The sequence below is a fragment of the Aphelocoma coerulescens genome, unplaced genomic scaffold, assembly GCF_041296385.1.
Source record: "Aphelocoma coerulescens isolate FSJ_1873_10779 unplaced genomic scaffold, UR_Acoe_1.0 HiC_scaffold_552, whole genome shotgun sequence".
NCBI classification, from domain to species: Eukaryota; Metazoa; Chordata; class Aves; order Passeriformes; family Corvidae; genus Aphelocoma; species Aphelocoma coerulescens.
The window spans coordinates 7,830-29,711 of NW_027183897.1; the positions used below are offsets into that span (position 1 = coordinate 7,830).

Below are 21,882 nucleotides of genomic sequence, written 5' to 3' on the forward strand. Positions count from 1 at the left end.
AACTCCCAGTTTCCCTGTACCGGTTTGGACCAGTTCGGACCAGTTCGGACCAGTAACTCCCAGTTCCCCGGACCAGTTCAGACCAGTTCGGACCAGTAACTTCCAGTTTCCTGCCTGGTACAGGACCAGTAACTCCCAGTTTCCCTGGACCACTTTGGACCAGTTTGGACCAGTAACTCCCCGTTCCCTGGACCACTTTGGACCAGTAACTCCCAGTTTCCTTGCACCAGTTTGGACCAGTTTGGACCAGTAACTCCCCGTTCCCTGGACCAGTTTGGACTAGTTTGGACCAGTAACTCCCAGTTCCCCAGACCACTTTGGACCAGTTTGGGCCAGTTTGGACCAGTTCCCTGGACCACTTTGGACCAGTAACTCCCAGTTTCCCCGGACCAGTTTGGACCAGTTTGGACCAGTAACTCCCAGTTTCCCCAGACCAGTACGGACCAGTTTGGGCCAGTTTGGACCAGTAACTCCCCGTTCCCTGGACCACTTTGGACCAGTTTGGACCAGTAACTCCCCGTTCCCTGGACCACTTTGGACCAGTTTGGACCAGTAACTCCCCGTTCCCTGGACCACTTTGGACCAGTAACTCCCAGTTTCCTTGCACCAGTTTGGACCAGTTTGGACCAGTAACTCCCCATTCCCTGGACCAGTTTGGACTAGTTTGGGCCAGTTTGGACCAGTAACTCCCAGTTCCCCAGACCACTTTGGACCACTTTGGACCAGTAACTCCCAGTTTCCCCGGACCAGTTTGGACCAGTTTGGACCATTAACTCCCAGTTCCCCAGACCAGTACGGACCAGTTTGGGCCACTTTGGACCAGTAACTCCCCGTTCCCTGGACCAGTTCGGGCCAGTTTGGACCAGTAACTCCCAGTTTCCCCAGACCAGTACGGACCAGTTTGGGCCAGTTTGGACCAGTAACTCCCTGTTCCCTGGACCAGTTCGGGCCAGTTTGGACCAGTAACTCCCAGTTTCCCCAGACCAGTACGGACCAGTTTGGGTCACTTTGGACCAGTAACTCCCTGTTCCCTGGACCAGTACGGACCAGTTTGGACCAGTAACTCCCAGTCTCCAGGCAGTGCCGCCCCCAGTGCCTCCCAGTCCCTCCCAGTCCCAAATCCCAGTTAAAGCACGCGGGGGGGGGGGGGGGGGGGGCTGGGATCATTGGGAGCCCCCCCGGGACCGCCCAGGCCCCGCCCCCTTCACAAGCCCCGCCCCCTTTGGCCCCGCCCCATCAAGCCCCGCCCCCTTTCCCCTCAGGCCACGCCCACCCGCTCGCCCCTCCCCTCCCCGGCTTGACCACGCCCCCCTCGGGCTTGACCACGCCCACTCCGGAGGCCCCGCCCAGCCCGGCTTGGCCCCGCCCCCCGCATGCGGGGTTTTTACGGGAATTTCGCTCTTTCCAATAAAAACGAAGCGTGAAAAAGCGGGAATTTGAGGGGGGCGGGGCTTGGGGGGACATGGGGGACTCGGGGGGGGTGGGGAGGGCTCGTGGGGGGGGTTTGGGGTCATTTGGGGTCAAACGGGGTCATTTGGGGTCATTTGGGGCCTGCAGGGGACACGTGGAACCCCGGGAAACGTCGTTAATATGGATGAGGTCATTAATATTAATGAGCCCGCAGCCGAACGCCGATCAAGGGTCAATCCCCGCCCCCTCCGGCGAATCTCGCCTTTTCCATTGGCCGAAAACGCTGTCAATCACATAGGAACGGCGAGGCCGCGCCTTAAACACCTGTGATTGGCCAGCCCTCCCGCCAGTCATGCAACCACGCGTTCTCATTGGTCAGCGCCGAGATCGCACCCATCGAGCCCTCCCATTAGCCGCGCCGCCCGTCACTCATCCCGAGCGAGGCGCTGATTGGTTACAGCGGCGGCGAGGGGCGGGAGCGGCCGGGCGGCGGTGCCGGAGCGGGCCCGGGGCCCGGCGGGGCGGGCGGAGCGGGCGGAGCGGGCGAAGCGGAGCGGCCCCGGCCCCGCCATGGAGGACGGAGTTTACGGTGAGGCCGCTGAGAGCGGCGGGGACCGGGCGGGAACCGGGGCGGGGCGGGGAAGGAGTGAGGGGAACGGGAGGGGAAAGGGAGGGGGGGGGTTCCGTGAGGCGCGGACCAATGGCGGAGCGAGGAGAGGTCACGTGATGGGCGCGGCGGGAAAAGGAGGGCGGGAGGGGGGGGGTCACGTGACCGGGCGGGACCAAGGGGTGGGGGGAGGTTGAGACGGTTCCATGAGGGGGGCGGGGCCTCCCAGAGCAACCAAGGGTTGGGAGGAAGGGGCGTGGCCAAAGGGAGGGGGCGGGGTCGGCAGGAAAGGGGCGTGGCCAAAGAAAGGGGGAGGGGTCTGCAGGAAAGGGGCGTGGCCAAAGGAAGGGGGCAGGGTCTGTAGAAAAGGGGCGTGGCCAAAGGAAGGGGCGGGGTCAGAAGGAAAGGGCGTGGTCAAAGGGAGGGGCGGGGTCGGCAGGGAAGGGGCGTGGCCAAAGGAAGGGGCGTGGTCAGCAGGAAAGGGGCGTGGCTTGCAGGGAAAATGGGCGGGGTTAGGGCCAAGCGGGCGTGGCCGAGCCAGAACTAGGCGTGGTCAAACTTGCGGTGGGCGTGGCTTAGAAGATGGAGGGGCGTGGCTTAGCGTGGGTGGGCGTGGTCAACCGGGCTTGTGGGTGTGGCCAGGAAGGCAGTGGGGCGTGGCCATGTGGGTTATGGGTGTGGCCATGCTGTAGGTGGGCGTGGCCATGTGGGTTTGTGGAGGTGGACTGGCAGGCAGTGGGCGTGGCCTGGCAGTGGTGGGCGTGGCCAGGTGGGCTGTGGGTGCTACCAGGCAGTGGTGGGCGTGGCCAGCCGGGTCGTGGGCGTGGCCTGGGGTGTGGTGGGCGTGGCTAGGTGGGGTTTGTGGGTGTGGCCAAGCGGGCTGTGGGCGTGGCCTGGCAGTGCCGGGCATGGTCTGCGGATTGGTGGGCGTGGCCAGGTGGGTTGGTGGGCGTGGCCAGGCAGGTTTGTGGGGGCGGACAGGCGGGCTGGGGCGTGACCAGGAGGTTTGTGGGCGTGGCCTTGCAATGGTGGGCGTGGCCGGGAAGGCCGATGGGGCGTGGCCAGGCGGCTTTGTGGGCGTGGCCAGGTGGGCTGTGGGTGTTACCAGGCAGTGGTGGGCGTGGCCAGCCGGGTTGTGGGCGTGGCCAGGCAGTGGCGGGTGTGGCCTGGGGTGTGGCAGGCGTGGCCAGGTGGGCTGTGGGCGTTACCAGGCAGTGGTGGGTGTGGCCTGTGGGTTTGTGGGCGTGACCCGGTGGGTTGGTGGGCGTGGCCAGATGCGCTGTGGTCATGGCCAGGCGGGTTTGTGGGCGTGGCCTGGGTTTGGTGGGCGTGGCCATGCAGGTTGTGGGCATGGGCTGGGGTTGGTGGGCGTGGCCATGTGGTTCGGGGGTGTGGCCTGGGGTTGGTGGGCGTGGTCAGGCGGGTTTTGGTGGGCGTGGTCTGCGGGCCGGGGGCGCGGCCTGGTGTTTGTGGGCGTGAGCAGGCTGGTTTTGGTGGGCGTGGCCTGCGTTTGTGGGCGTGGCCTGGGATTGGTGGGCGTGGCCTGGGATTGGTGGGCGTGGTCGGGTGGGTTTTGGTGGGCGTGGCCTGGGTTTTGGTGGGCGTGGCCTTGCGCTTGTGGGCGTGGCCTGTGCCGAGCCGCGCCCGCAGTGCCCGCGGACCTGACGGCCGAGGAGCGGCGCGAGCTGGAGAGCATCCGGCGGCGCAAGCAGGAGCTGCTCGGGGAGATCCAGAGGCTGCGGCTGGAGCTCAGCGAGGCCATCAGCGAGGTGGAGGGGCTCGAGGCCACCGAGGGCAGGTGAGCGGCCAGCGCGGCCCGACAGACGGACGGACACGGGGACAGAGGGACCGACAGAGGGACGGACACAGGGACCAACAGAGGGACAGAGAGAGGGACAGAGGGACAGACGGACGGACACGGGGAGCCAGGGACCGACAGAGGGACGGACACAGGGACCAACAGAGGGACAGAGAGAGGGACAGAGGGACAGACGGACGGACACGGGGAGCCAGGGACTGACAGAGGGAGGGACACAGGGACCAACAGAGGGACAGAGAGACAGACGGACAGACGGACGGACACGGGGAGCCAGGGACCGACAGAGGGAGGGACACAGGGACCAACAGAGGGACAGACAGAGGGACAGAGGGACAGACGGACGGACACGGGGAGCCAGAGACCGACACAGGGACAGAGGGACAGAGGGACAGACGGACGGACACAGGGATGGAGGGACCGACAGAGGGACCGACAAAGGGACAGAGGGATACAGGGACGGACAGAGGCACGGACAGAGGGACAGAGGGACGGACAGAGAGACAGACGGACGGACACGGGGAGCCAGGGACCAACAGAGGGACTGACACAGGGACAGACAGAGGGACAGAGAGAGGGACAGAGGGACAGACGGACGGACACAGGGACCCAGGGACTGACAGAGGAACAGAGAGAGGGACAGAGAGACAGAGGGATGGACAGAGGGACGGACAGAGGGACAGACAGAGGGATGGACACAGGGACCGACACAGGGAGGGACACAGGGACGGAGGGATGGACAGAGAGAGGGACGGACAGAGGGATGGACAGAGGGACGGACAGAGGGACGGACAGAGGGATGGACAGAGGGATGGACAGAGGTAGAGGGACAGAGGGGCAGTGGGACGGATAGAGGGACAGAGAGATAGAGGGACGGACAGAGGGATAGAGGGACAGAGGGACAGAGGGACGGACACAGGGACCGACAGAGGGACGGACAGAGGGACAGAGGGACAGAGGGATGGACAGAGAGATAGAGGGACCGACAGAGGGACCGACAGAGGGACAGAGGGATGGACAGAGGCACGGACAGAAGCACAGACAGAGGGACAGAGGGACAGAGGGATGGACAGAGGGACGGACGGACAGAGGGACGGAGGGAGGAGCTGGCGGCCCGGGGAGGCCAAAGGAAAGCCCAAAGGAGCCGCTTGGGAGGGGAAAATTCACACCCGGGAGCCAAAAAATGGCAAAATTTCCCATTTTGGAAGGAAAATTTCAGCCCTGGGAGCCCAAAAAAGCCAAAATTTCCATTTTAGGGGGCAAAATTTCCCATTTTGGAGGGAAAAATTCACCCGTGGGAGCCAAAAATGGCAAAATTTGGACTCTGGGAGCCCAAAAAAGCCAAAATTTTGTGGTTTGGAGGGGAAAATTCACATCCGGGAGCCAAAAAAAGCCAAAATTTGCAGCTGGGACCCCAAAAAAGCCAAAATTCCAACCCGGGCATCCAAAAAAGCCAAAATTTCCCCATTTTGGAGGGAAAAATTCAGCCGTGGGAGGCCAAAAATCCCAAAATTCGCAGTCGGGAGCCCAAAAAAGCCAAAATTCCCAATTGGGAGCCCAAATTCACCCCCAAAATTGCCCCAAATCCCCCCAAATTGCCAAAAATTCCCCCAAAGTTGCCAAAAATTCCCCCCCAGGACCCCCAAATTCCCCAAATTTTCCCCCAGGACCCCCAAAATCCCCCCAAATTCCCAAAAATCTCCCAAAAATTCCCCCTTGGGACCCCAAAAATTCCCCAAAATTCCCCCAAAGTTTTCCAAAATTGCCCCAAATTCCCCCAAATCCTCCCCGGGACCCCCAAAATTCCCCAAATTTCCCCAAAATCTCCCAAAAATTCCCACTTGGGACCCCCAAAGTTCCCAAAAATTCCCCCAAAATCCTCCCCAAATCTCCCAAAATTCCCAAAAATTCCCCCAAATTCCCCAAAAATTCCCCCAAATTCCCCCAAATTCCCCCAAATTTCCCAAAAATTCCCCAAAATTTCCCCCAAAATTCCCCCAAAATTCCCAAAAATTCCCCCAAATCCCCCAGAATTCCCCCAAAATTCCCCCAAAATTCCCAAAAATTCCCCCAAATCCCCCAGAATTCCCCCAAAATTCCCCCAAAATTCCCCAAATTTCCCCCAAAATTCCCGAAAATTCCAGCAAGACGCTGCAGCGGAACCGGAAGATGGGGATGGGGCGCAAGAAATTCAACATGGACCCCAAAAAGGTGAGCGGGAATTGGGGATTTGGGGGGATTTTGGGGGATTTGGGGGGATTTTGGGGGTTTTGGGGTTTTTGAGGAGGTTGGGGATCCTGAGGAGTCGATTTTTGGGGATTTGGGGGTGGGTTTTGGGGAATTTTGGGGGTTTTTGGGGATTTTTGGGGATTTTGAGGGTGGATTTTTGGATTTCGGGTGAATTTGGGGGTTTTTTTGGGTGGATTTTGGTGTTTTGGGGTGGATTTGGGGTTTTTTGGGGTGAATTTGGGGTTTTTGGGGTGAATTTTTGGGTTTTTTGGGGTGGATTTTGGGGTGAATTTTGGGGTTTTTGGGGAGGTTGGAGATCCTGAGGGGTCAATTTTTGGGGATTTTGGGGTGGATTTTGGGGAATTTTGGGGGGTTTTGGGTTGGGTTTTGAGGATTTGGGGGCAGATTTTGGAGAATTTGGGGATTTTTGGGGATTTTGGGGTTTTTGGGGGTGGATTTTGGAGAATTTGGGGATTTTTGGGGTGAATTTTGGGTTTTTTTGGGTGCACTGAGGGCCCGCAGGGGATCCAGTTCCTGGTGGAGCAGGGGCGGATTTTGGGGTGGATTTTGGGGGCTTTTTGGGGTGAATTTTGGGGTGATTTTGGGGTGAATTTTGGGGTGGATTTTGGGGTGAATTTTGGGTGGTTTTGGGGTGGATTTTGGGGTGAATTTTGGGGTGAATTCTGGGGTTCTTGGGGTGGATTTTGGGGTGGATTTTGGGGTTCTTTGGGGTTCTTTGGGGTGGATTTTGGGGTGAATTTTGGGGTGAATTCTGGGGTTCTTGGGGTGGATTTTGGGGTGAATTCTGGGGTTCTTTGGGGTGGATTTTGGGGTGGATTTTGGGGTGAATTTGGGCGATTTTGGTGCACTGGGCCCGCAGGGGATCCAGTTCCTGGTGGAGCAGGAGCTGCTGCGCCACACGGCCGAGGACATCGCGCGGTTCCTCTACAAGGGAGAGGGGCTCAACAAAACGGCCATCGGAGACTACCTGGGCGAGAGGTGCACTGGGAGCACTGGGAGCCATTGGGAGGGACTGGGAGGGGATTGGGAGCCACTGGGAGGGGACTGGGAGGGGATTGGGAGGGACTGGGAGGGGACTGGAAGGAACTAGGAGCCAGTGGGAGCCATTGGGAGGGGATAGGGAGGGGACTGGGAGCCACTGGGAGGGACTGGGAGCCACTAGGAGGGACTGGGAGAGGATTGGGAGGGACTGGGAGGGGACTGGGAGCCACTGGGAGGGACTGGGAGGGGGATTCGGAGGGGGAACTGGGGACTCTGCAGGGCACTGGGAGGGACTGGGAGCCACTGGGAGGGACTGGGAGTAACTGGGAGGGGACTGGGAGCCACTGGGAGGGCACTGGGAGCCACTGGGAGGGACTGGGAGGGGATTGGGAGGGACTGGGAGGGCACTGGGAGCCACTGGGAGGGGATTGGGAGGGACTGGGAGTAACTGAGAGGGCATTGGGAGGAACTGGGGAGAACTGGGGGGGACTGGGAACCACTGGGAGCAGACGATGATTGGCAGCGGGTGGGCGTGGCCTGTGGGTGATTGACAGCAGGTAGGCGTGGCCTGAGATGATTGGCAGCGGGTGGGCGTGGCCTGTTGGTGATCGACAGCGGGTGGGTGTGGCCTGTGGGTGATTGGCAGCGGGTGGGCGTGGCCTGTGTGTGATTGACAGCTGGTGGGCGTGGCCTGTGGGTGATTGGCAGCGGGTGGGCGTGGCCTGTGGTTGATTGACAGCCCGGCCCCGCCCCGCAGGGAGGAGTTCAACCTGGGCGTGCTGCACGCCTTCGTGGACCTGCACGAGTTCACCGACCTCAACCTGGTGCAGGCGCTCAGGTGCGGGCACGGGGGGCACCGGGGGGCACCTGGGGGGGCTGGGAACTCACCTGGGCACACCTGGGGGCACCTGGGGGCACCTGGGCACACCTGGGGGGCACCTGGGGGGGCTGGGAACTCACCTGGGCACACCTGGGGGCACCTGGGGGCACCTGGGCACACCTGGGGGGCACCTGGGGGGGCTGGGAACTCACCTGGGCACACCTGGGGTGGATTTTGGGGGTCCCAGTTGGATTTTGGGGGTGCCAGGTGAGTTTTGGGGTGGATTTTGGGGTGCCAGGTGAGGTTGGGGGTGCCAGGTGAGGTTTGGGGTGGATTTTGGGGTGCCAGGTGAGTTTTGGGCTGCCAGGTGAGTTTTGGGGTCCCAGGTGAGTTTTGGGGGTGCCAGGTGAGGTTTGGGGTGGATTTTGGGGTGCCAGGTGAGTTTTGGGGTGCCAGGTGAGGTTTGGGGGTGCCAGGTGAGGTTTGGGGTGGATTTTGGGGGTCCCAGTTGGATTTTGGGGTGCCAGGTGAGGTTTGGGGTGAGGTTTGGGGTGCCAGGTGAGGTTTGGGGTCCCAGGTGAGGTTTGGGGTGAGTTTTGGGGGTGCCAGGTGAGGTTTGGGGTGCCAGGTGAGGTTTGGGGTGGATTTTGGGGTGCCAGGTGAGTTTTGGGGTGCCAGGTGAGGTTTGGGGTGGATTTTGGGGGTCCCAGTTGGATTTTGGGGTGCCAGGTGAGTTTTTGGGGTGCCAGGTGAGGTTTGGGGTGCCAGGTGAGGTTTGGGGTGGATTTTGGGGTGCCAGGTGAGGTTTGGGGTGTCGCAGGCAGTTCCTGTGGAGTTTCCGGCTGCCGGGGGAGGCGCAGAAGATCGATCGCATGATGGAGGCGTTCGCGCAGCGCTACTGCCTCTGCAACCCGGGCGTGTTCACCTGCACAGGTGAGGGCACAGCGGGCACCTGGGCACACCTGGGCACACCTGGGCACACCTGGGCACTGCCTCTGCAACCCGGGCGTGTTCACCTGCACAGGTGAGGGCACAGCGGGCACCTGGGCACACCTGGGCACACCTGGGCACACACAGACACACCTGGGCACACCTGGGCACACCTGGGCACTCACAGACACACCTGGGCACTGCCTCTGCAACCCGGGCGTGTTCACCTGCACAGGTGAGGGCACAGCGGGCACCTGGGCACACCTGGGCACACCTGGGCACTCACAGACACACCTGGGCACACCTGGGCACACCTGGGCACTGCCTCTGCAACCCGGGCGTGTTCACCTGCACAGGTGAGGGCACAGCGGGCACACCTGGGCACCCCTGGGCACACCTGGGCACACACAGACACACCTGGGCACACCTGGGGCTCACACAGACACACCTGGGGATTCCCTGTGCCCACCTGTGCCCACCTGTGCCCACCTGTGCCCACCTGTGCCCGCAGACACGTGCTACGTGCTCTCCTTTGCCGTGATCATGCTCAACACCAGCCTGCACAGCCCCAACGTGTGGGGCACACCTGGGCACACCTGGGCACACCTGGGCACACCTGGGGCACACACAGACACACCTGGGGGTTCCCTGGCACACACCTGTGCCCACCTGTGCCCACCTGTGCCCACAGACACGTGCTACGTGCTCTCCTTTGCCGTGATCATGCTCAACACGAGCCTGTTGGGGCACACCTGGGCACACCTGGGCACACCTGGGGCACACCTGGGCTCACACAGCCACACCTGGGGGTTCCCTGTGCCCACCTGTGCCCACCTGTGCCCGCAGACACGTGCTACGTGCTCTCCTTTGCCGTGATCATGCTCAACACCAGCCTGCACAACCCCAACGTGTGGGGCACACCTGGGCACACCTGGGCACACCTGGGCACACCTGAGGGTTCCCTGGCACACACCTGTGCCCACCTGTGCCCACCTGTGCCCGCAGACACGTGCTACGTGCTCTCCTTTGCCGTGATCATGCTCAACACCAGCCTGCACAGCCCCAACGTGTGGGGCACACCTGGGCACACCTGGGCACACCTGGGCACACCTGGGGCTCACACAGACACACCTGGGGGTTCCCTGTGCCCACCTGTGCCCACCTGTGCCCACCTGTGCCCGCAGACACGTGCTACGTGCTCTCCTTTGCCGTGATCATGCTCAACACCAGCCTGCACAACCCCAACGTCCGGGACACACCTGGGCACACCTGGGCACACCTGGGCACACCTGAGGGTTCCCTGGCACACACCTGTGCCCACCTGTGCCCACCTGTGCCCGCAGACACGTGCTACGTGCTCTCCTTTGCCGTGATCATGCTCAACACCAGCCTGCACAACCCCAACGTGTGGGGCACACCTGGGCACACCTGGGCACACCTGGGGCACACCTGGGGCACACCTGGGCACACCTGGGCACACCTGGGGCTCACACAGCCACACCTGGGGGTTCCCTGTGCCCACCTGTGCCCACCTGTGCCCACCTGTGCCCGCAGACACGTGCTACGTGCTCTCCTTTGCCGTGATCATGCTCAACACCAGCCTGCACAACCCCAACGTCCGGGACACACCTGGGCACACCTGGGCACACCTGGGCACACCTGAGGGTTCCCTGGCACACACCTGTGCCCACCTGTGCCCACCTGTGCCCGCAGACACGTGCTACGTGCTCTCCTTTGCCGTGATCATGCTCAACACCAGCCTGCACAACCCCAACGTCCGGGACAAGCCGTCGGCCGAGCGCTTCGTGGCCATGAACCGCGGCATCAACGACGGCGGCGACCTGCCCGAGGAGCTGCTGCGGGTGGGGGGAGGGGCCGCCGGGGGGGGGGAGGGGCCTGGGGGGGCGGGGCCGGGGGGCGGGGCCGCTTTTTGGGGGGATTTCGGGCGAAATTCGGGGAGGAAAAGGTGGAAATTCGGGGAATTTCTGGGGTTTTTCGGGGGTTCTGGGGGCGTGGCTTGAGGTGGGTGTGGCTTAAATTGGGTTTGAGGGGCGTGGCTTGGGTGGGTGTGGTCGGTGGGCGTGGCCTGGGGGCGTGGCCGCTTTTTGGGGTGAAATTTGGGGAGGGAAAGGTGGAAAGTTGGGGAATTTCTGGGGTTTTTCGGGGGTTTTGGGGGGTTCTGGGGGCGTGGCTTGAGGTGGGTGTGGTCTGAGTCTGGTTGAGGGGGCGTGGCTTGGGTGGGTGTGGTCGGGGGGCGTGGTCGGGGGGCGCGGCCGCTTTTTGGGACAATTTCGGGTGAAATTTGGGGAAGAAAAGGTGGAAATTTGGGGAATTTTGGGGGTTTTTGGGGGGTTTTGGGGGGTTCTGGGGGCGTGGCTTGAGGTGGGTGTGGCTTAAATTGGGTTTGAGGGGCGTGGCTTGGGTGGGTGTGGTCGGTGGGCGTGGCCTGGGGGCGTGGCCGCTTTTTGGGGCAATTTCGGCCAAAATTTGGGGAGGAAAAGGTGGAAATTCGGGGAAATTCTGGGGTTTTTCGGGGTTTCTGGGGGCGTGGTTTGGGTGGGCGTGGCCTAAGCAGGGCTGAGGTGAGCGGGAATTTGGGACAATTTTGGGGGGAATTTGGGGAAAGTTTGGGAGTTTCGGGGATTGAGGGGGATTTTAGGGATGATGTTGGGTAGATTTGGGGGAATTTTGGGAGGATTTGAAGGGAATTGGGGGAAATTTGGGAAGTTTTGGGGCATTTTGGGGAGTTTCAGGGAATTTTGGGGTCTTGAGAGGAGAGATTTGGGAGATTTGGGGGATTTTTGGCGGATTTTGGGGAGCATTTGAGGGCAATTTGGTGATTTTGGTGGGATTTGTGGAGTTTTTTCCTTGCAAAACCCCCAAAACTCCCAAATTTCCTCCAAATCCCCTCAAAATCTTTCCTGAACTCCGAATTCCCTCAAAATCCTCCCCAAATCCCTCAAGATTCCCCTAAAAAATCCCCCAAAGTCCCCCCAAATCCCCCCGAAATCCCCCCAAAATCCCTCAAAATCCCCCCGAAACCTCTCCAAACTGGGGAAAATTCCCCAAAAGCCCCCGAAAAGCCCCGAAATCCCCGGAATCTGCCCCGAATTCAGAACCTGTACGAGAGCATCCGCTCGGAGCCCTTCAAGATCCCCGAGGACGACGGCAACGACCTCACGCACACCTTCTTCAACCCCGACCGCGAGGGCTGGCTGCTCAAGCTGGGTAGGCCCCGCCCCCCTCACCTGGGCCCCGCCCACCTCACCTGGGCCACGCCCACCTCACCTGGGCCCCGCCCACCTCACCTGGGAGAGGCCACGCCCTAAAATTCCCGGTGAAATCGCTTGAAATCCCCATTTTTAGGCCGTTTTTGGGCTCTTTTAGGTCCTCCCGGCCACGCCCACCTCGCCTTGGCCACGCCCACCTCACCTGGGCCACGCCCACCTCACCTGGGCGGGGCCACGCTCCAAAAATTCCCAGTGAAATGGCTCAAAATCCCCATTTTTGGGTGGTTTTGGGCCTATTTTGGGCTCTATTAGGTTCTCCCGGCCACACCCACCTCACCTGGGGGGGGCCACGCCCCAAAATTCCCAGTGAAAGCGCTCAAAATCCCCATTTTTAGGCCTTTTTTGGGCTCTATTGGGTCCTCCCGGCCACGCCCACCTCGCCTGGGCCCCGCCCACCTCACCTGGGAGGGGCCACGCCCAAAAATTCCCGGTGAAATCGCTCAAAATCCCCATTTTTAGGCCTTTTTTGGGCTCTATTGGGTCCTCCTGGCCACGCCCACCTCACCTGGGCCCCGCCCACCTCACCTGGGAGAGGCCACGCCCCAAAATTCCCAGTGAAAGCGCTCAAAATCCCCATTTTTAGACCTTTTTTGGGCTCTATTGGGTCCTCCTGGCCACGCCCACCTCACCTGGGCCCCGCCCACCTCACCTGGGAGGGGCCACGCCCAAAAATTCCCGGTGAAATCGCTCAAAATCCCCATTTTTAGGCCTTTTTTGGGCTCTATTGGGTCCTCCCGGCCACGCCCACCTCGCCTTGGCCACGCCCACCTCGCCTTGGCCACGCCCACCTCGCCTTGGCCACGCCCACCTCACCTGTGGGGGATCACGCCCCAAAATTCCCAGTGAAATCGCTCGAAATCCCCATTTTGGGGCTTTTTTTGGGCCTTTCTAGGGCCCTCCTGGCCACGCCCACCTCGCCCAGGCCACGCCCACTTCACCTGGGAGAGGCCACGCCCAAAAATTCTGGGTGGAATCGCTCAAAATCCCCATTTTGGGGCTTTTTTTGGGCCTTTCTAGGGCCCTCCTGGCCACGCCCCCCTCACCTGGGCCACGTCCACCTCACCTGGGCGGGGCCACGCCCCAAAAATTCCCGGTGGAATCACTCAAAATCCCCATTTTTGGGCTCTTTTTGGGCCTTTTTAAGCCCTCCTGGCCACGCCCACCTCACCTGGGAGAGGCCACGCCTGAAAATTCCCGGTGAAATCGCTCAGAATCCCCATTTTTGGGGTTTTTTGGGCCTTTTATGGGCACTATTGGGTGCTCTTGGCCACGCCCACCTCACCTGGGCCACGCCCACCTCATTGAGGCCACGCCCACCTCACCTGGGCGGAGCCACGCTCCAAAAATTCCCAGTGAAATGGCTCAAAATCCCCATTTTTGGGTGGTTTTGGGCCTATTTTGGGCTCTATTAGGTTCTCCCGGCCACACCCACCTCACCTGGGGGGGACCACGCCCAAAAATTCCCGGTGAAATCGCTCAAAATCCCCATTTTTAGGTCTTTTTTGGGCTCTATTAGGTCCTCCCGGCCACGCCCACCTCGCCTTGGCCACGCCCACCTCACCTGGGAGGGGCCACGCCCAAAAATTCCCGGTGAAATCGCTCGAAATCCCCATTTTGGGGCTGTTTTTGGGGCCTTTTTTGGGCTCTTTTGGGTCCTTCTGGCCACGCCCACCTCACCTGGGCCACGCCCACCTCACCTGGGGGGACCACGCCCCAAAAATTCTGGGTGGAATCGCTCAAAATCCCCATTTTGGGGCTCTTTTTTGGCCTTTTTAGGCCCTCCTGGCCACGCCCACCTCACCCGGGCCACGCCCACCTCACCTGGGCAGGACCACGCCCCAAAATTCCCGGTGAAATCGCTCAAAATCCCCATTTTTGGGCATTTTTGGGCCTTTTTAGGTCTATTTTGGGTCCTATTGGTTCCTCCTGGCCACGCCCACCTCACCTGGGCCACGCCCCCTCCCCAGGCCACGCCCACTTTGCCGTGGCCACGCCCCCTCCCAGTTCCCCTCCCCCCCCCCCAGTCTCTCCCAGTTTGATTTTCCCAAAATTTAACTTTTTTTTCCCTGTTTTTTTCTCTTTTTTTCCTTTCTCTTTGTACGACCCCAAAAACTCCCAAATTTCCCTAAAAATCCCCCCCTGGAATTCCCCAAATTCTCCCGGAATTCCCCAAATTCGCCCCAAATTTCCACCGAATCCCTCCCGAATTTGCCCCAAATTCTCTCGGATTCCCCCCGAAATTCCTCAAAATTGTCCCCAAAATTCCCCAAATTCCTCCGGAAATTCCCCAATTCCCCCCAAAATTCCCCAAATTCCCTCCAAAATTCCCCGAAATTCTCCCCCAAAATTCCCCAAATTCCTCCAAAAATTCCCCGAAATTCTCCCCCAAAATTCCCCAAATTCCTCCGAAAATTCCCCAATTCCCCCCAAATTCCCTCCAAATCCCTCCAAAATTCCCCAAATTCCCCCAAAAATCCCCAAATTCCCCCCCCTGGTGCTGCTGTTGGGACCCCACAGGAGGTGAGTGGGGGAGTGGGGGAAGGGCAGCGCTTGGGACCCCCCCCCAAAATCCCCCAAATTCCCCCAAAATCCCCCAAATCCCCCCAAAATCACCTCAGAACCCCCCAAAATCACCTCAGAACCCCCCAAAATCCCCTCAAATCCCTCCCAGGACCCCCTAAATTCCCCCAAAACCCCCAAATCCTCCCCCAAACCCCCAAATTCTTCATGAGACCCTTCCAAAATCCCAAAAACCCCCAAAATTCCCCCCAAATCCCCCAAATCCAACCCCAGACTCCCCAAATTCTCTCCTGGAGCCCCCAAATCTCCCCAAATTCCCCACAAAATCCCTCAAATCCCTCCCAAAATCCCCCAAATCCCCCTGAAATCCCCCAAATCCAACCCCAAACCCACCAAATTCTCTCCAGGACCCCCCGAAAAACACCCAAATTCCCCAAATCCCCCCCAAAACCCCTCAAAACCCCCCTAAAATCCCCCAAAATCCCACCCCAGATCCCCCCAAATTCTATCCTGGACCCCCCCAAATCCTCCCAAAAAACCCCAAAATGCCCCAAAAGTCCCCAAATCCCCCCTAAAATCCCCCCAAATCCCACCCCAGACCCCCCAAATTCTCTCCTGGACCCCCCAAAATGCCCCAAAATGCCCCAAAATGCCCCAAAATGCCCCAAAATCCCCGAAACCGCCCAGGGGGTCGGGTGAAGACGTGGAAGCGCCGCTGGTTCATCCTGACCGACAACTGCCTCTACTACTTCGAGTACACCACGGTGAGAGCCCCAAAATGCCCCAAATCCACCCCAAAATCCACCCTGGGAACCCCAAAATCCTCCTCGGCCGCCCCCAAAACCCCTAGGAGCCCCAAAACACCCCCGAAACCCCCCCAAAATGCCCCAAAATCCCCCCAAAATGCCCCAAAATCCATCCAAATTTGCCTTCAGGAACCCAAATCTCTCCCTGGGATCCCCAAAAGTCCCCGAAACCCCCCAAATCCACCCCAAAATCCACCCTGGGAACCCCAAAATCCTCCTCGGGCACCCCCAAAACCCCCAGGACCCCCAAAACCTCCCCCAAATGCCCCAACCCCCCCCCCCAAAATACCCCAAAACCCCCCCCCAAAATACCCCAAAACCCCCCCAAAATGCCCCAAAATCCACCCAAATCTCCCTTCAGGACCCCAAATCTCTTCCTGGGATCCCCCAAATTCCCCGAAATCCCCCAAATCCACCCCAAAATCCACCCTGGGAACCCCAAAATCCTCCTCGGCCACCCCCAAAACCCCTGGGACCCCCAAAACACCCCCAAAACCCCCCCAAAATGCCCCAAAATCCCCCCAAAATGCTCCAAACCCCCCCCAAAATGCCCCAAAAGGTCCCAAAATCTCCCTTCAGGACCCCAAATCTCTCTCTGGGATCCCCGAAATCCCCCAAATCCACCCCAAAATCCACTCTGGGAACCCCAAAATCCCCCCCAAATGCCCCAAAATTCCCCCCAGGGACCCCAAAATCCCCCTCAGGACCCCCCAAATTCCCCCCAGGACTCCCAAAATCCCCCTAAAATCCTGTCCTGGGATCCCAAAATTCCTTCAGGGACCCCAAAATTCCCCCAAATCCCCCAAATTTTTCTCAGGGACCCCAAAATTTCTCCAAGGACCCCCAAAATCCTCCCCAAAATCCCCCAAATTTCTCCCAGGGACCCCAAAATTCCTCCAGGGGTCCCCAAAATCCCCCAAATTTCTCTCAGGGACCCCAAAATCCTCCCCCAAATCCCCCAAATTTCTCTCAGGGACCCCCAAAATCCTTCCCTGGGATCCCAAAACGCCTCTGGGACCCCCCAAAAGTCCCCAAATCCCCCCAAATTCCGGCAGGACAAGGAGCCGCGGGGAATCATCCCCCTGGAGAACCTGAGCATCCGCGAGGTCGAGGATCCCCGCAAGCCGGTGAGAGCCAAAAACCCCCAAAATCCCCCAAAATCCCCCAAAAATCCCCCAAAATCCCCCCAAAACTCCCCAAAACCCCCCAAAATCCCCCAAAAATCCCCCAAAAACCCCCAAAACTTCCCAAATCCCCCAAAATCCCCCCAAAATCCCCCCAAAATCCCCCAAAATCCCCCAAAAATCCCCCAAAATCCCCCAAAAATCCCCCAAAAATCCCCCAAAAATCCCCCAAAAACCCCCAAAATCCCCCAAAATCCCCCAAAAATCCCCCAAAATCCCCCAAAAACCCCCAAAACTTCCCAAATCCCCCAAAAACTCCCAAAATCACCCAAAAACTCCCCAAAATCCCCCAAAATCCCCCAAAATCCCCCCAAATCCCCCAAAAACTCCCAAAATCACCCAAAAACTCCCAAAATCCCCCCAAAATCCCCCAAAATCCCCCAAAAATCCCCCAAAATCCCCCAAAATCCCCCAAAATCCCCCCAAAACCCCCCAAAATCCCCCAAAAATCCCCCAAAATCCCCCAAAACCCCCCAAAACTTCCCAAATCCCCCAAAATTCCCCAAAAATCCCCCAAAAATCCCCCAAAATCCCCCAAAAATCCCCCAAAATCCCCCAAAAATCCCCCAAAATCCCCCAAAATCCCCCAAAATCCCCCAAAAATCCCCCAAAAACCCCCCAAAATCCCCCAAAATCCCCCAAGAACTCCCCAAATCCCCCAAAAACTCCCAAAATCACCCAAAAACTCCCCAAAATCCCCCAAAATCCCCCAAAATCCCCCCAAATCCCCCAAAAACTCCCAAAATCACCCAAAAACTCCCAAAATCCCCCCAAAATCCCCCAAAATCCCCCAAAAATCCCCCAAAATCCCCCAAAATCCCCCAAAATCCCCCAAAAATCCCCCAAAATCCCCCAAAATCCCCCAAAATCCCCCAAAAACTCCCCAAATCCCCCAAAAACTCCCAAAATCACCCAAAAACTCCCCAAAATCCCACAAAAAACACCCAAAATCCCACAAAAAAACAACTAAGCCTCCCCAAAAAAACCCCAAACCCCCAAAATCCCCCCAAAACCTCCCAAAAAACACCAAAACCCCCTCTAAATACCCCCAAAATCCCCACAAAGCTCCCCCAAAAACCGCCCAACATCCCCCAAAAACTCCCCAAAATCCCCCAAAAAACCTCCCCAAATCCCCCCAAAATGCTGCCAAAAACCCCCAAAATCCCCCCAAAAACACCTAAAAACCCCCCAAAATCCTCCCAAAAACGGCCCAAAAAAACCCAAAATCCCCCCAAAGCCCCCAAAGTCCCCCCAAATTCCCCAAAATGCTCCCAAAAAAACAAAAAACCCCCAAATCCTCCCAAACCCCCCAAAATCCCCCCAAAATCCCCCGAAATTCCCCTTTTTTCCCCTTTTCCTGCCCCGTTTCTTCTCCCACTGCTCCCGATTTTTCCCAAACTGGTTTGTACTGGTTTATACTGGTTTGTGCTGGTCTGAACTGGTTTTTCCCCTCCTCCCAGACCCTTTCCAGCTCCAAATCCCCACCAAAAATGCCCCGAAATTCCCCTTTTCCTGCCCCGTTTCTTCTCCCGCCGCTCCCGATTTTTCCCAAACTGGTCCCAAACTGGTTTCTATTGGTCTGTACTGGTTTGTACTGGTTTGTACTGGTTTATACTGGTTTTTCCCCTTCTCCCAGACCATTTTAAGCTCCAAATCCCCACCAAAAATGCTCCGAAATTCCCCTTTTCCTGCCCCGTTTTTTCTCCCACCGCTCCCGATTTTTCCCAAACTGGTCCCAACTGGTTTGTACTGGTTCCTACTGGTCTGTACTGGTTCCTACTGGTCTGTACTGGTTTCCAGCACTGCTTCGAGCTCTACATCCCCAACAACAAGGGGCAGCTGATCAAGGCCTGCAAGACGGAGGCGGACGGGCGCGTGGTGGAGGGGAACCACGCCGTGTACCGGATCTCGGCGCCGACCCGCGAGCAGAAGGACGAGTGGATCAAATCCATCCAGTGAGAGCCCCAAAACCGCCCCAAATCACCCCAAAAATAACGGGCAGTGGTCAGGAGGGAATCGGGCATCGTTAAAGGGGGGGTTTGGGGTTAAAAATGGGGGTTTTGGGGATTTCAAAGCTCTAAAAATGGGATTTTTGGGATCAAATCCATCCAGTGAGAGCCCCAAAACCGCCCCAAATAACCCCAAATCAGCACCAAAAATAACGGGGAGTGGATGGGAGGGGATCAGGGGGAGTTAAAGGGGGGTTTGGGGTTAGAAATGGGAGTTTTGGGGGTTTAAAAGCTTTAAAAATGGGATTTTTGGGATCAAATCCATCCAGTGAGAGCCCCAAAAATGCCCAAATTTACCCCAAATTAACCCCAAATTAACCCCAAAAAACACAGGAGGGAACTGGGCATCGTTAAAGGGGGGGTTGGGGTTAGAAATGGGAGTTTTGGGGTTTTTTTAATGGATTTTTGGGGGGTTTTAGTGGATTTTTTGGGAGGTTTTGGGATCAAATCCATCCAGTGAGAGCCCCAAAACCGCCCCAAATCACCCCAAATCAGCACCAAAAATAACGGGCAGTGGTCAGGAGGGAATCGGGCATCGTTAAAGGGGGGGTTTGGGGTTAGAAATGGGGGTTTTGGGGGTTTTTAAATGGATTTTGGGGGGTTTAAAAGCTCTAAAAATGGGATTTTTGGGATCAAATCCATCCAGTGAGAGCCCCAAAACCGCCCCAAATAACCCCAAAAATAACGGGCAGTGGTCAGGAGGGAATCGGGCATCGTTAAAGGGGGGGTTTGGGGTTAGAAATGGGGGTTTTGGGGGTTTTTAAATGGATTTTGGGGGGTTTAAAAGCTCTAAAAATGGGATTTTTGGGATCAAATCCATCCAGTGAGAGCCCCAAAACCGCCCCAAATAACCCCAAAAATAACGGGCAGTGGTCAGGAGGGAATCGGGCATCGTTAAAGGGGGGGTTGGGGTTAAAAATGGGGGTTTTGGGGGTTTTTTAATGGATTTTTGGGGGTTTTTAGTGGATTTTTGGGAGGTTTTGGGATCAAATCCATCCAGTGAGAGCCCCAAAAAGTCCGAAATTATCCCAAATTATCCCCAAAAAACACAGGAGGGGGTCAGGGGTGGTTAAAGGGGGGTTTGGGGTTAAAAATGGGATTTTTGGGGTTTTTTTTAATGGATTTTTGGGGCTTTAAAAGGAGATTTTTTGGGGTCAAATCCATCCAATGAGTCCCGAAATTCCACCTGAAAATTCCCAAATTATCCCAAATTATCCCCAAAATTAATTGGGAGTGGCCAGGAGGGGTCGGGGGTCGTTGAATGGGGGTTTGGGGGATCCCCAGGTGAATTTTGGGTCCTTTTTCCGTGGATTTGGGGCTTCCCGGGAGGGATTTTGGGGAGAATTTTTCCCAGGGCGTCCCCAAATTCCCCCAAAATTCCTTTGGAACCCCCAGAATTCCCAAAAAATCCCCCCCGGGATCCATTCTGGGTCTTCTTCCCCACGGATTTGGGGCTTTTTGGGGCTTTTTGGGGCTTTTTGGGGCTTTTTGGGATCCCCTGGGTGGATTTGGGCGGGAATTTTTTCCAGGGGGGTTCCCCAAGGGCTCGGGGGGTGCCCGGAATTCCCGAAAATTCCCCCCAAATTCCCGAAATCCCGGCAGGGCTGCGGTGAGCGTGGATCCCTTCTACGAGATGCTGGCGGCGCGGAAAAAGCGAATTTCGGTCAAGAAAAAGCCGGAAAATCCCTAAAAAAAGGGGAAAAAAAAAAAAACCAACCCAAAACCGGAAAAGGGGGCGGGACCCCCGGAATTCCCACCTGGAACCTCCCAAAAATCGGGGGGATTCCCCCCAAAATTCCTCTGGACTGGGAAAGGACGACGAGGGAGCGGCCGGAGCCTCCGGAATTCGCTCCGGGAGCCCCGAAATTCCCAAAATTCCAAAATTTTCCCTCCCCAGGGAGCCCCGAAAGTCCCTCGGGAATCCCAAAATTCCTCCCAAATTCCCTCTGGGAATCCCAAATTCCCCCCAGGAACCCCCAGAATTCCCCTCCCAGTCCCTCCCAGTCCCTCCCAGTTTGGGGCTCCTGGGGGGGTCCCGGCCCCTCCCCTCCCCCCCCCCCTTTATTTATGGCCCCAAATAAAAACCGGAGAAATCCGAAGGAATTCGGGAATTTTTTTTGGGAATTTGGGGAGGGGTTGGGACATTTGGGGGGGGGGCGGGGCCTTTTTTGGGGCCGTTTGGGGGGAATTTCGGGGGTTTTGGGGCCATTTCGGGTGAGATTTTCGGGGATTTGGGACCCTTTGGGGAGAACTTTGGGGCCATTTTGGGGTTTTTGGGGCCATTTTTGGGGGGGGTTGGGGCCATTTTTGGGGGGCTCCGAGGTGCGGGAGGGTTCCCAGGTGAGATTTTGGGGTGGATTCGGGTGAGATTTTGGGGCGGTTCTGGCTGATTTTGGGTGGATTCGGGCGGTTTTGGGTTGATTTTGGGGCGGTTCTGGGTGGTTTTGGGGCGGTTCTGGGTGATTTTGGGGTGGTTGTGGGTGATTTTGGGGTGGTTCTGGGGGGTTTTGGGGCGGTTTTGGGGCGGTCCTGGGTGATTTTGGGACGGATTCGGGCGGTTTTGGGGCGGTTTGGGTGGTTTTGGGGCGGTTCTGGGTGGTTTTGGGGCGGTTCTGGGCAGTTTTGGGGCGGTTTTGGGGCGGTTCTGGGTGGTTTTGGGGTGTTTTTGGGGCGATTCTGGGTGATTTTGGGGTGGTTCTGGGTGATTTTGGGGCGGTTTGGGGTGATTTTGGGGTGGTTCTGGGTGATTTTGGGTCAGTTCTGGGTGGTTTTGGGGCGGTTCTGGGTGGTTTTGGGGTGTTTTTGGGGCGGTTCTGGGTGATTTTGGGTGGTTCTGGGTGATTTTGGGTCGGTTCTGGGTGATTTTGGGGCGGTTCTGGGTGGTTTTGGGGTGATTTTGGGTCAGTTCTGGGTGGTTTTGGGGCGGTTCTGGGCAGTTTTGGGGTGTTTTTGGGGCGGTTCTGGGTGATTTTGGGGTGGTTCTGGGGGGTTTTGGGGCGGTTTTGGGGTGATTTTGGGTCGGTTCTGGGTGATTTTGGGGCGGTTCTGGGCAGTTTTGGGCGGTTTTGGGTCGGTTCTGGGTGGTTTTGGGTCGGTTCTGGGTGATTTTGGGGCGGTTCTGGGGCAGTTTTGGGTGGTTTTGGGGCGGTTTTGGGGTGATTTTGGGTCGGTTCTGGGTGGTTTTGGGTCGGTTCTGGGTGATTTTGGGGCGGTTTTGGGTGATTTTGGGGCGGTTCTGGGTGGTTTTGGGTCGGTTCTG

The 21,882-nt window shown here is 58.1% G+C and overlaps 1 protein-coding gene across 1 annotated transcript; it reads left to right on the forward strand.

Moving 5' to 3' along the window:
• The first annotated feature begins 1,893 nt into the window (after positions 1–1,893).
• On the forward strand, positions 1,894–20,653 carry LOC138101853 (cytohesin-2). Its single transcript, XM_068999614.1, has 12 exons — positions 1,894–1,999; positions 3,668–3,815; positions 5,978–6,044; positions 6,943–7,061; positions 7,822–7,902; positions 8,705–8,817; positions 10,528–10,676; positions 11,931–12,043; positions 15,310–15,388; positions 16,486–16,557; positions 18,415–18,569; positions 20,226–20,653. The coding sequence occupies exons 1-12, from the start codon at positions 1,981–1,983 to the stop codon at positions 20,311–20,313; spliced, it is 1,203 nt and encodes a 400-aa protein (XP_068855715.1). The 5' UTR covers positions 1,894–1,980; the 3' UTR covers positions 20,314–20,653.
• Positions 20,654–21,882: the final 1,229 nt, after the last annotated feature.